This window comes from Brachyistius frenatus, unplaced genomic scaffold (assembly GCF_029030835.1).
Source record: "Brachyistius frenatus isolate BFR_SWC_R1_liver_20210118 unplaced genomic scaffold, ASM2903083v1 Contig_7, whole genome shotgun sequence".
Lineage (NCBI taxonomy): Eukaryota > Metazoa > Chordata > Actinopteri > Embiotocidae > Brachyistius > Brachyistius frenatus.
This window is the reverse complement of record NW_027210606.1, coordinates 3,487,568-3,501,589: the sequence shown is the minus strand read 5'-3', so window position 1 is coordinate 3,501,589 and position 14,022 is coordinate 3,487,568. Positions and strand designations below refer to the sequence as shown.

Here is a 14,022-nt window from a genome sequence, read left to right as displayed (position 1 = left end):
TCGCCCCACAGCAAGAAGGTTCTGGTTTCAAACTGTGACTGGGGCTTGAGCCTTACTTTGGAGTTTGCATGTTCTTCCTTTCTCTGCGTGGCTTTTCTCTGGGTATTTCACACCAACATCTAAAGACGTGCTTCTTAAGTTCATTGGTGATTCTAAATATTTTTGCACCAAATAAGGACTGTGGATTTTGGTAATGAGAACTTTGTTCAGAAGATGTTTGTTTCATTCATTTTATTCAACCTTTTTTCATTGGGTCATTAAAAATATACAAAATCATTATGATAAAAACTGAAATTGAAATTGCAGATAAGAGGCACATTAGTAAAGGAGAAGACCTGGAGTAAAATAACAATAAGTACATTTTAATGCAACAATAAGACAAAGAAAGGAACTATAAAATCCAACAAGCCATAAGATCTACACTTCAATCAGGTCTGACCACAGCAGGTGCAGGATGGACTCAATACAAACCATCAAATAAGCCAAAGAAATCAGTTGATCTGGTTTCAAAGTCTAGTCCACCTAAGTGAGGCAGGACATTTAAAGGCTTTTTTTGATCAGGGTCTTTTAGTTTTACGAGACATACACATAAAAACACAAAGCCAGGCATTCATAAAAGAAAAACATAGAACACAACTACAAAGAAAGGAAAGGACTTGGTTACATTGTCAAGCTGTCAGCTTTCATTTCCTCAACAAAGGTTAAGAAATGCTGCCAAACTGTGTGAAACTTGTTAGACGCTCTGACAGTATTTCTAATTTTCTCCAATTTAAGATGGTACATGACTTCCCTGATCCAATTACAGTATATGTCAGTGAATAGTGTCTCTCCATTTAAATAATATCAATGTCCTGGCCAGGAGAGAGCAGGCGAACAACGTCTACAAAAAAGGTTGACCTCAAGGGCCACGGCCTCCACTGCTTTTCCAAATATGCCAGACAAAGTTTCAAACATTGTTTCAAAGGCCTTTTTTTTTTTCCAAGCTTTATTTTCAATTTGATCATTTCCACACACACAAAAAAGAGCGAAAGATAAAACAAACTCCTGATGTTTTGAAACACTGAATTTGAACTGCAGAGGAGATGAAGTATTATGCTGTACTGTGCTCTTCTTCTTCAGTAAGGGCCAGCTTGTTAAACTGTTGAGTCCTAAACTGTCGCCTGTTACAAATCTCAAATCTCTCTCCAATACATAACATCAAAAGTGAAAGGTAGATGGTGGATCAATAATATCTATGGAGTCCAGCCTTGATAAGACTGTTGATCAAATTATTTTTGCCTGACTGAACAGGAGAAATAATTTGTGTCTGTCACCACAGGTCAAGACAAAGGGAGCGGGGGGATGAGGGAGGTGGGGGGGAGGGAGGGGGATGGCAGTAAATCTGAACTGACACAGTAAAGGTCATTCAAAAATAATGGCATCCTGTAGATCATCTGTGATTCAGGTGCCCCCTGCTGAAGTTCAACACACACATGCTCCCTCCCGCTCTCCTACCTTCACTCATTAACCGTATTTAATGAAATCGTTTTAATTTGTCACTTCTGAAAGCATTTGTCAACATGTTGGATTCTACTGAAATCTATTATTTTTCTATGTCATTTATATCTTTGTGATTCATCCTGATGTTTGTTTCCTTGCAATATGACACAAGTATTGAAGGATAAATTGATTAGATTCCAGGGGTCAAAGGTCACTGTGACCTCACATCTGTACCATTGTTGAGAGTGCGACACCTCAGGAATGTCTCGAGGAAATGCTTCCAAATGTGGATGAATTGATTACATTTTGATGGTCAGAACGTTAAAGGTCAAATATCAGTGTGACCTCACCAAGCACATTTGTGTTAAGTATGACAGAATATCACACACACGTCATAAGATACGACTGAGAAATGGTGACAATTTTGGATCCAAAAGGCCAAAGGTCAACTTCAATGTGACATCCAAACATTCTGCAAAAGCACTTTTGTGTCCATTATTCAACACCGTAACTCAGAAACAGAAAGGGCCATTGTGGCCATATTTCTCATTTAGTTGGATACTGACTTGGTGACACCAATCTTGGGTGTCCACCTTGAAACTGTGCTGATTGAATAGATCTTCTGGCTGTCAGGTTAAAGTTGGGTATGATGCATTGACGTTTTAGAACTTGTAACTTCTTTGCAGAAACATCTATTGTATAGTTGAAGCAAGTGAACACATATCAGGACTCCCTCAAACATATTTCATATGAGTCCAAGCAGATATGGACGTGAACTGCAACTTGATTGGTTGGTGGAGGCAAACTACTGCGAGGCAGTAATTGTTCTGAAGTGAATTTTAGATCAATTTTATATGGGGATTGTCTGATTTTGTAGTTATTGTATTCTCTGTCTGTTATCATCTTATAAATATATAATGATAGTTATAAAATTACACAATGTGTATTGTGTGTCTACATCAGTGCCACAAGGTATAAACTCTACAAACTAAGGCCAACAAATTAAAGTGCAGAGAAAAGTGTGTCTGGGCCTATAGAATAATAATATTGACTTCTGCTGGTTGTCTAAATGCCAGAAAAGATCTGGTTTTCCAAATTTGTAATAATTTGTCAAAACAAGTTTAATCCTGCTTTACACCCCCGGAGAGGTTGAGCCTTTACCTGCTTCCCTTCATAAAAAAATAAAAATAAAATTCCTCTTGTCTGTACTTTTTGAAATGTCAACTTTGCATTTTATTTAAGAGAACACCTCAGCGTTGCTTTTAACAAGACATTTTCTCTCAAGAACAGATTTTTTTTTTTTTTTAATATTCATATCACAATGCAAATGTAGATAATGGCAGCAGCAACTGTCTTGTTCTTAGAAATTCATTGACAACTGCATTGACTTGAGTCCCCGCTGCACAAACACAACAGGAACAAACCAGTATAAATGTAGTGCATAACAATGAAGATGTAAAGTATTATATAAGATCCACAAAACCTGTTTATGTGTGTGTGGGTGCATGCAGAGTTACATGTTAATGGGTTTTGTTCAAGTATCAGACCCTGAAGCACAAATAATTTGTGTTGTCATGGGCGGCTTGCAAGATGATGAGGCCCCTGGGCACAGACATTTAAAAGGCCCCTATCTCTTTACACAACATACTCAAATAGTCACAGCATGATCATTTAAGCGTCATCGTCCTCTTTGTCCTCATCATATATTTATTGTAGCATATCTACTCATATTTGACATTTGATTGAAATATTTCTTTTTGTTGTTGTTGTTGGTGCGTCTGTTTTTAGGTGTTATATGTCTTTGACTTCAAACTTTTTGGTGCCTCTGTGGTTGTTTTGTCGATAGTAATTGTATTGACATTCTAATAGGACATTTAAGAGTCCCTTCAGAAAAAGATTTAAGAGGCCTCAACACTTTGACATGAACTCTTCCTGGAAAAACGTCTTTTTATTTCATTTCTTTTACTTTCTTTTTAAAAAAAAATTTTATTTCTCTTGCATGGATTCTGTGAGTTCACACGTGGTAAGTTCATACACAGTTGTTGCAGCTTAAATCCCCAACTAAACATTAAAAAGGAAAAAAAATGGGAAAAGAATAAATTATTATAATAAATAGCATAAAGCTGATGTAAAATTACAGCAAAAAAAAAAATAAAAAAAAATAAAAAGGATAATTAACCTGCTAGATTTATTACAAGGTGTCACTTCAAAAAAAAAAAAAAAACTCAACCACGTGGGTCATTAAAGCGGTGGTCGGCGGAGCGGCAGCGGCACCGGAAGTGTTTGTGAAGCGGTTAAAAGCCAGTTGACGGAGGCTAGCTAACGTTAGCTGTCAGCCGGGTTCAGTCATTGTGCAGGATGGAGGTAACACGTCAGAGTAAGTAGCGAGACAGCTTTTGTTACAGCGGATGTTTCAGCTCGCTCTGCACATTATGACGACGCACAGCAGAGCAGAGACGTGATCTATGTTTTGTTTTTTAAATTTATTTAGTTAAATGGACTGAAAGTTGACATTCCTCGGTGTTTGTGTTAGCTCGCGAGCTAGCCTCGCTAGCTTTCTGGCTAGCGCGCTTCCTTCATGACGATAACGTGATGATGATGATGATGATGATGATTGATGATGATGATGATGATGTTGATGCTCCTTCCAGATTATAAAGCCTGTTTGAAAACGGTGTACGGCGCCATAGAGGAGGCCGACTTCATGGCCATCGATGGAGAGTTTTCAGGTAACCGCGTCTCTCTCTGCTGCAGAAGAAGAAGCGGAGCTTCAAGTCGCGGACGCACAACGTGACGTGTGTTTGTTTGTTTGTTTGTTTGTTTTTTGTTTTCAGGGATCAGCGACGGTCCTAATGTCAGCGCGCTGACCAACGGGCTGGACACGCCGGAGGGGAGATACACCAAGCTCAAAAAGGTGAACGGAGCTTCCTGCAGTGTCCTCTGTCCTTCCTCTGTCCTCTGTCCTCCTTCCGCCGTCCTCCTTCCTCTGTCCTTCCTCTGTCCTTCCTCCGTCCTCTTTCCTCCTTCCTCTGTCCTCCTTCCTCTGCCCTCTTTCCTCCGTCCTCTGTCCTCCTTCCTCTGTCCTCTGCCCTCTTTCCTCCGTCCTCTGTCCTCCTTCCTCCGTCCTCCACTGCCCCGCAGCTCATTATCCTGCTTTTAAAACTCTCGTCTTGTGTTTTTCCAGCATTCGATGGACTTCCTCTTGTTCCAGTTCGGGTTGTGTACCTTCAAGTACGACCAGACGAAGTCCACGTGAGTGAGATCTGCTCTGTGTGGACAGACTCTTAGATTACACATCGATATCCGTGACTAAGTACTTTTAAAAAGTGCTGTACCTGGAATAACTTCAGCAGGAAAATACAAAGTCATTTAACAATAACAATCTAAAATCATGTATTATAATAATAATAATAATACCCTGACCCTAACTTTTGATACTTAAAACACATTTTGCCAATAATCCCTCCACACTTTAGCTGAAGCGAGGAGGACTATTTGTCGCGGCGGTGTATTTTCACAGTTTGGTATTAGTATTTAGGACCTGAATACTTTGTCCACTGCTACATGTGACAAAATAGATGCGCTGTCTCTTAAAAGACTCCCAACTGTCACCCGCTCTGGTGTCTCCCTTCTTGCAGTAAGTAAAGTCCAACATAAGGACCAGAGACGGCTCTTTGTCCGCACCTGACAAAGTCTGTTCGAGTCTTTTGGCTCCAATAACTCTCCACAAATAACAAGTGTCCTTTGACCCCCCCCTCCCCCCCCCGCCCCCCTCCTCGAGGCTGGATTATTCCCAAAATGAGATCCTAAAGTTTCCAAGCTTAATGCAGCGTTGGGTGAACAGTTGTTTGGAGATGTGCATCATCAGAGCACCTGATCAGGGCCTTTCGGTGGAGGTCTGCTTCGTTACCAGATCCTGAGGCTCCAGTCTTGAAGACGAGACTTGTTTAACAACAATCTCACCTTGAGCCATCGTGTAGTCGGATGTGTGCTCTTATGATGCAGTTACAAAAAAGTACTGCATAACAAATGTAGTAATATTCTAGTATAGAGAAACTGTTGTTTTAACGAGGGCCCCGCAGCTGAATTTTGCCCCGTGGAACGTTTTATCCTGTTTTAATTTCCATTTTAAAATGGTCCAAATGCTGATAGTTTACATAGAGTTCCCCTCCAGTGCCACCGTTGGGTTTTACGCAGGAATATTTGGAAGATGAATAAATGAAGTCATCCAGCTTTCCTCTGATTTTCCTGCAGGTTATTGTCATGAGCTTGAAGGATGTCCCTCACTCTCGTTTCTCTCTTCCCCGTTGTCCTCTCTGCAGGTATATCATAAAGCCGTTTAACTTTTACGTATTCCCCAAACCGTTCAACAGGACGTCTCCTGACATAAAGTTCATCTGTCAAGTAAGTGACGGGTTATTGAACTGCTTCTTCTAAATAACTGAAATGAACGTTTTTTTTTAGATGGTTTAAGATGTTTGTTCATGGAAAAGCTAAGATTCACTGTGTGACGAGAGTCACCGTTTGTCGTTTCAGAGTTCCAGTATTGACTTCCTGGCCAGTCAGGGATTCGACTTCAACAAGGTGTTCTGTCATGGTGAGTGCAGAGTGACACTTTTATGTGCGGGATGAAATCTTACAAGTAAAAATGCCTTTTTCTTTTATATTGTAGGGTCCTCGGTATCTAAATGGCATCACGTAGCAAACCTTTACATGTAGAAAGTTAGTCGTGAATGTTTCAATTCTTTGATCACGTATTTCCTTTTATTTTAAAAATCAAAGTGTTTCTGTCTTGCAGCAGTTTATTTTGGTAAATGTTGGAAAGGGTGCGCTTTATTTAAAGTCATAACACACTCAAAACTGTAGAAGTGTTCAATATAAAGGCATTTCTGTGGAAAAATGAACCCATCAAATTAGTCCCACATCTCAGGCTTTTTATCTGCTGTTGATGGAGATTTTTAAACAAGAAGGTGTTGGATAAGTAAAGCTGTCATACGTCAGGCTGGAATAAAGCAAAACAAAATGGCAGCTCAGTTTGCTTATTGGGCCAGTCCTTTTGTAGAAACCTAGTTCATTACAAGTCTGACTACTTTTCTAGACAGACCTTATCAGCTGTTTTTGTGAATAAAAAAAACAGGCTGACATTAGTTTCACCAAAGCTGCTTCTAGCTTAAGTTTTATTATTTTAGTTTACCTCGTCCGTAACTTCTGACCATAGACTGTAGCTTCTGACTACTCATGAGACCCAGAGCTGTGGAAATAGAGTCGATAAAATTGACTTTTTCTGGTTTTCAAAGGAATCCCGTACCAAAATCAGGAAGAGGAGGCACAGCTGAGAGAGCAGACGGAGGAGAGGAGGAATCAACACGCTAACGGTGTCGGGACGCCGTCTTACATCTCCCCGTCGTCCTCCAAAGGCCCTGCACATGTACCCGAGGAATATAAAGACTTCATCAACAGAGTGGTGTAAGTAGCGTGATAAAAACACACCAAAGGGATGAAAGCTTTGGAAGAAGCAGATGTTCCCGTGTGGCTTTTTCAAGTGTTGTGCGTTTGCATCCTGCGTGCTGTTTCCCCTGCAGAGAGAAAGTCGAGGCCCTCTTAAGTAACTCGGAGAAGACTCTGGACTTGGAGCCGTGCACTGGGTAAATCTAACTCTTCTCTCAACGCCACATCCGCCCTCAATTTGTATTCTCCATGTAAGTCAGGTGTTCAAGTTGTCGCTTGTATTTATATTTGCTCACCAGGTTCCAGAGGAAGCTGATATACCAGACGCTGAACTGGAAGTGAGTGTCCCGCAACGCTTCGCTTTCGCTGTCGTTATCATGTTGGTTTGTTGAACATTAACATTTTGTCTCGCTCCCACAGGTTTACCAAAGGCCTTCATGTGGAAACCATGGAAACCGAAAAGGTGAGCATAGGTTTAATTTGAACCCGTTTTGTCACCTTTTCGTTTTGTTTTGTTTTGTTTTGTGTAGAATTGTGGCTCGAACCTCTGTTTCTGTGCAGAAGGTGCGATACATCCAGGTCAGTAAGGTCGACGAGGTGGAGAGGAAGAAGAGGGAACGGCAGAAACTGGAGAGAGAGCAGGTGAGTTTGGGCTCCAGAGGGATATCGAATCACGGAGTTTGAGTCACATTCTTGTCCTGACTGTAGGAAAACGTGTTGGTGTAGTTCCCTCTACAAAAACGAAGCAGAATATAAAAGACACTCTTCTGACATCCCGTGTTTCACTCTCACTCTTCCCACCAACAGGAGGAGCTCAATGACGCTGTCGGCTTCTCCAGGGTCATCCACGCCATCTCTAAATCTGTGAGTCCACCTTTTATAATTACACAAAAAATATTGAATGGGTGAACAGCGATGCTCCAAAATATAGACCAGTGGTTCTCAAATGTTTTGGTTGCGTTTTAATGCCTAGACAAAAATGTTAAAAAAAAAATAATAATAATAATTTTAAAGCCAGTAAAATTTGTTGCTCAAAACATATTACAGTCATACTCAATGTCTTCATGCACATTTAAAGACATTAGATAAACAAGAAAAGTGCAATTTGGACTTAAAACCTAACGGGGGGGAAAAAAAGCCTTTTCTAACCAATTTAAAGTGGTGATGCCTATCGAATTTCAAGAATCTAAATTGAACTGTATGCAATATTAAATAAAAATCAGTTGTCTTAATCCTAACCCTGTTTACAAATGCTGGACTGAGAGCTAACTTTTTATGTTGGTAATGACTGTTAGTTTTGGTCTTTACTGTCATGACAACGCTGGCATGAAATGGATACTTCATGGGAAATGTACGCCCTTCAAAATAAAATCACAGCAACAGAAATTCTGTAGATTTCATAATAAAAGTTTTACTTTTTCCTCTCCCACAACTCTGATACTGTCATTGCTGTTGTTATTCAACTTTGCTGATAGTGTTGCTTCTTTTAGTAATTGTCTTATTTTGCCAGAGCTGTGTATTTTGTGTTAATATTCTTTTGCTGTGGTGAATCTGACTCTTAACCTGAACTGTTCCGTCTGACTGGCAGGGTAAACTTGTCGTTGGCCACAACATGCTCCTGGATGTGATGCACACTATCCACCAATTCTACTGCCCTCTGCCAGAGGTACCAGATGGAAACTATAAATATGGTTTTATTTGTTTTTCCTTTAGTGGGGGGCAGCTCTAAAATATTTGGCTACATTACATGTTGGTTTAAAGTCACGTAATGTGAACCTTTTTGGTTTTTTTCCAGGATCTTCAAGACTTTAAGGAGGTTACAATGTGTGTCTTCCCAAGGTAATTTCTCCTTTTGTTAAATGTGTTTTCATGACTTCACAGCAAATGCTTTCTTTGTTTGTTTTTTTTTTTTTTAATGTATTATTTGTTATTTATTCACTTGCAGACTTCTAGACACAAAGCTGATGGCTTCCACTCAGCCTTTTAAGGTAAATTATTTGCAGCAGTGTTGTAGAACCTGGTTCATGATCTTTACTTGATGTCTGAGATTGACTGAAGGGAGAACATAAACATACACACAAGCTTTTATTTGTTTACCTCTAAGTTTGTTCTCTGCTCTGAATAATGACATTGGGAGCTGCTCAGATTTCTCAAGTGTCGACATACTTGACCAGCAAACCTGATTATGAGGAATTAGTGGGGCTTATTAAAAGCCTTTATATAATTAGGCATGATTATGCTGTGATAGTGCAAGTAGCTGGAGCCTCCCAATTAAGCCCAAAATTTGATTGAGGATTTTGTGTCTAAATTGGAACTGAACTGATGTGGTGTTTTTTTTCATGTTTGTATTCCAGGAGCAGATCATGAATACTTCTCTGGCAGAGCTGGAGAAGCGGCTGAAGGAGAGCCCCTTTAAGTCGCCACAAGTTGGTGAGTAAATACCCCGGTTCTTTCCTGAAATCAATTCACCACAAAATCCCGCCGACACTTCTTCTCCTCCGCGGTGTTCCCGTCAGAAACGGCAGAGGGGTTTCCCAGCTACGACACAGCCCAGGAGCAGCTGCACGAGGCCGGGTACGACGCCTACATCACCGGCCTGTGTTTCATCTCCATGTCCAACTACCTGGGTAATGAATAATCACAACTGGTCTTATTCCTAAATACAGAAACATCTCTGCATGTTGTTTTAACTGCTCGACATCCCCTTCAGGTTCTTTCTTGACTCCACCCAAAGCTTACATCTCGGCCCGCTCCAAACTAATCGAGCCCTTCTTCAACAAGTAAGTGAGGCTCCTGATGCGCTGCTCTCCTTCATGAATCCCTCCGGGTCCTTTTCATAAATTCTTTTGTGCTCTGCAGGCTTTTCCTGATGAGAATTATGGATATTCCCTACCTCAACATCACAGGGCCAGACTGTAAGTAAAGTACTGGAGACACCTCATGACTGTCCCAACTCAACTCTGCTTTATTCATATAGCAGAAGAATGCAACTCGAAGGGCTTTTACATTAGAACACCACACCAAAGTACACAACAAATATATAAAACAATGTGTTAAAAATGAATGAGGAAAATTCATTTAAAAAGAACAAACACCTGGGATAAAAACAATAAATATAACTTCAAGACCATAAACATTACTCCAAATTACAAGCCATATTACAGAAATAGGTCTGTAGTTTCTTTTTAAATACACTGAGTTTTCTATTCTGATATCCGGAGACGGTGATTTCCACAGTTTATGACCATAAAAAAAGAGAAGGCACTCTCCAAAACCTGTCAGAGCTGACCAACGTTTTTAAATCCGTTGTGGAAAAAACAAAATGGTCCATTTCCAAGTAGCAAAAAGCTGTTTTAAAGCTCCACAGATGGTTTGATTCCACACTTGGAGAAACCCGTCACATTACACCTCCTCATCTGATTCATTGTTAAAACTTCTTTTTTTTTTTTTTTAAACTGTTCGGTGTAGATATAAATTCAAACTACTCCACCTCATGTTTCTCTCCTTCTGCTCGTAGTGCAACCCAAAAGAGACCACGTCCTGTATGTCACCTTCCCTAAAGAATGGAAGACGAGTGACCTCTACCAGCTCTTTAGTGCCTTTGGTAAGACGTCATGTTCATTCTGCTTTCAAACCGCCGCCGGTCGTCCCTCACCCTCTCCCTTTTGGTTCTTCACTCAGGGAACATCCAGGTTTCATGGCTCAACGACACATCAGCCTTTGTGTCCCTGAGTCAGACGGACCAGGTACAGATCGGTGAGTCTCGCACCCGAGTACCAGACTGGACTTTTTGCATGAATAAATGTTCGACTCTGGAGTTGATATCTCGTCCCGTTCCGCAGCCATGAACACCAGCCGCTACGCAGAGAGCTACAGGATCCAGACGTACGCAGAGTACATCCAGGGGAAGCAGCAGGAGAAGGAGAAGCTCGGCCACACGCCCAAAGCCTGGGGAGAAGATGGCTGGTTGAAGCTTCACTACACGCCCTCCGCCACCTCTGCCGAGTTTGGGTATCCCAGGTACGTCTTGTACATTCTTCAACATCACGTCCTGTGTGTTTTTGTTGTCGTTTCTACTCGTTCTGTGTACACTGAGTACATGGTTTATTTGTTTTAATTTGTTGTCCTAGGTTGAGGAAACGCAGCATCAGTCCCATTCAGGGGGAGCAGGGAAGCGGCGAGAGTGCAATTACAGACGGCTGGAGTCAGTACTCCTACCCAGATAGCACGGGCAGCAAGAAGATGAAAACTGACGGTGTGTGTGAATGCCCGCATGCACTCGTACTTCCCTGCTGCGGTGTGGCAGCAGGTTTCCTTTAGGAAAGCACTTAGCAGAGGTACAGTGTGCCCTGAGGGAGGTGGCAGTGTGAATAATCAACACCACCAAGGAGGTAAAGTTAAGCAGGCCTGGGTAATTAGTTGAACATCAGCTTAGATTTAATTAAAGGCCACCTGCTCCAGAACAGATGGGTCAGGTGACTTCTTAACTGACAGATTCTTCCCTGCAGGTGTTCACGCTGGATAATGTGATTTGAAGGAGCATGTGACACATTTCCTGTTGTGCATCTTGGCTTTTGTTAGGACTTCATTTTTTTAATTTTTATTTTATTCCAGATATGTGTCATTTTACCATTTAGGATTTCATCAATAATAAGTAGCCATCAGTCAGGTGCTGTTTTCACCCTGTAAAACTTATTTTAATTTGGCTTAAGGCATCGCGTTTGCCCTCTTAACCTTTTTAAAGGCCCTCCTTGTCCTGCACACACAGTGCGTCTCCGTCTCCCCCCCCCCTGAGTAATAATCCATGCCGCACGGGGAGATCTAACCTAAGGTCTTCTGCACTGGTTGTCACTGTTTCGTAGATGCAGGCGGACAGGCGAATGCAGAGGCTGTCGAGAGCAAGACGTCAGAGGGATGGCTGAAGACGTCGTAAGTGAACAGCAGTGATCGTTTATGCTGTCCCGTTTGTGCGGGGTTTTTTTTAAGCCTCTTAATGGTTGCTGTGGTCTACAGAGATGCAGCAGATTCAGCCGTGTCAAGTCCAGGCCCTGATGATGATGATGATGGTGGCGATGAGGAAGAGGGCGAGAACAGTCCTGACGGCAATGATGCTGAGGGGACGGTCACTTGGCAACGAGCCTCCAAGGTCCACGGGAGGAAAGGTCCAAAGAACAAGAAAAAGAAGTCTGAAGGTGCGTTTGTCACCGCGAGAGTCGTTTACTTTCTGGATCTGATGTTCGTTAATCTAAAAAAAATACCGCTCCTCCTCATAATGCCATCGAACAGTGGCTGATTATCATCATGTTTAGATGTGGTGGGTTTTTGGTTTGTTTTTCTGATTTTTAAAAAGTTACCTATTTAAAGCCGTCTTTAACGTCAAGGGTGCGAACGGGTAAACGCTGATGCGGTGTAATTTTTCACATTCTGAATGCACAATGTGAAGAAATGTAGCATGAAATCTGTTGAGCTCAGGGAAAGAGAACAGCTAACTCGATGATTCCCAAAGGAGGACGGACGCTATACAAACTCTGCCCTTTTTCTTTCTTTTGTTTTTTTTTATCCCAAAATGAAAATTGATTATCTAATGTTCAGAACGTGTTGTACCACCCATATGCAAAATAAGAGACCAACTTCTTCTAAATGTGACAACATATTTAGAAGACGTGCTGATATGTCATGCTCGCTTCTCTTTGAGGCTGCATACAGTTACTCTTGAGCCAAATGTGAACATTAATGTGCTTACAAAGACGATGGTCATTTTTGCATGTTGGCGTGCCAACGTTTGGTAAATGGTACTGAATGCACAAAGTACAACCGGGGCATTATATCGGTGAACGTCATGACTTCTGCTGGTTGGACTTTTGGGTGAAAAGTTCAATAATCTGTGACGTTAATACAACTGATCCTGACGAGGACGTTCATGGTGGTACCAAATGACCTGGTTGTTCGTCGAACAGTGGAGATATTTAGTCTGGATCAAAAGGGTAGATTCAATGAAACTTCTATGCAATAATTTGCACATGAGGATAGAAATGTGTCTTTGGTTTCTGAAGACGCGTCCTCCTCCTCCTCCTCCTCTCCTCCGCAGCGGCTGAATCCACCGACTCCCTGTTTGAAGTCCCAGAAGTCTGGTAGCGAGAGGCCACGGTCCCGCACTGGGCTCCTGCTCAGGGTCTCTTCAGAAGCACTTGGGGTGCTCTCCTCCTCCTCCTCCTTTCTCCTCCTCCTCCTCCTCCTCCTCGAGGTCGTACAGCTCTGGGAGCGCTGCATGCCCTGAATTCATCCATTTCACTCAGCAGCTGTGGGTACCGGGTCCAGAGCTACCAGCTACGCTCCTCCGCTGGACTATTGAAAAGAGAAAACACAAGCCATAACAAACAGCTGCCATATTTTGATCTCGCACCAGAGGAGCAGGCAACTCCTCCAGGTACACACCCTCACAAACACACCACTAGATGTAGAAAATCGAAACGTTAAACCTTTTCATTTCTCCTCTGATGTGCTCAGACTGGAATCTGCCACTACAGACAGAATCATTCACGAGTTTTAACGACACGGTCGCCTCTAATCAGTCTTATATTTTGTGAGTGTGAGTTGAGTGCGAGTTTGTGCATGTGAGGGAGATGTACATTTTTCTCTAGTCTTTGTATTCCTGTGAATCTGTTTCATAAATCGTGAGAGATAAAATACCACTCGACAGGTCCTGTAGTTTACAAGGTCAGGGTTATTTAGTATTTTAATGCAGTCAGATATTAATTTCCATTTTAAAAAGAAATGTACGTTTCGGTCAACTTCTCCAGTTTTATCAGACATATATAAGCTTATCAATGATAATGTGATATTTATTATTGGTGGCAGTTTGACCCTTCATGAGAGGTGCTTGTTTTGTTTTTGTACAGAATTGTTTTTCTTTACCTTTTTTTGTGTTGAATGTTTTGTAACCGTCAACCTGCAACAATGTCAGAGTATGTTCTAATGCAAAAGGTGTAAACGTTAAGACGTATACATTTTTGTATAAGATAAAGTTTAAAAATCCTTAAATACTTCCTTGGAAAGGGAACAAAATTAAAGAATGTTTCTTAGTAATCTGTCTGT

The 14,022-nt window shown here is 41.5% G+C and overlaps 1 protein-coding gene across 3 annotated transcripts; it reads left to right on the top strand.

Annotated features, from left to right (window-relative positions):
• Positions 1 to 3,764: 3,764 nt before the first annotated feature.
• Positions 3,765 to 14,013, top strand: parn (poly(A)-specific ribonuclease (deadenylation nuclease)). Of its 3 annotated transcripts, none has more exons than XM_069689637.1 (26): positions 3,765 to 3,856; positions 4,131 to 4,208; positions 4,314 to 4,393; positions 4,664 to 4,731; positions 5,802 to 5,883; positions 6,016 to 6,076; positions 6,777 to 6,945; positions 7,062 to 7,124; positions 7,227 to 7,265; positions 7,348 to 7,390; positions 7,492 to 7,569; positions 7,735 to 7,791; positions 8,516 to 8,593; positions 8,723 to 8,766; positions 8,873 to 8,915; positions 9,282 to 9,357; positions 9,444 to 9,554; positions 9,638 to 9,707; positions 9,787 to 9,842; positions 10,445 to 10,531; positions 10,609 to 10,683; positions 10,770 to 10,947; positions 11,058 to 11,182; positions 11,790 to 11,856; positions 11,941 to 12,119; positions 13,016 to 14,013. In XM_069689637.1, exons 1-26 carry the CDS (start codon positions 3,838 to 3,840, stop codon positions 13,060 to 13,062), a joined length of 2,073 nt encoding a protein of 690 aa, XP_069545738.1. In that variant the 5' UTR covers positions 3,765 to 3,837; the 3' UTR covers positions 13,063 to 14,013. The 3 variants fall into 3 exon arrangements, with proteins under 3 accessions (XP_069545738.1, XP_069545739.1, XP_069545737.1); XM_069689638.1 differs by having other exon boundaries at positions 7,489 to 7,569; positions 11,796 to 11,856; XM_069689636.1 differs by having other exon boundaries at positions 7,489 to 7,569.
• The last annotated feature ends 9 nt before the right edge of the window (positions 14,014 to 14,022 follow it).

Bases quoted from the DNA above. Each gene is read 5' to 3' on its own strand.
- parn (XM_069689636.1), top strand. The intron at 7,792-8,515 runs GTGAGTCCACCT...TCTGACTGGCAG, and splicing joins TCCACGCCATCTCTAAATCT to GGTAAACTTGTCGTTGGCCA. The intron at 9,708-9,786 runs GTAAGTGAGGCT...TGTGCTCTGCAG, and splicing joins ATCGAGCCCTTCTTCAACAA to GCTTTTCCTGATGAGAATTA.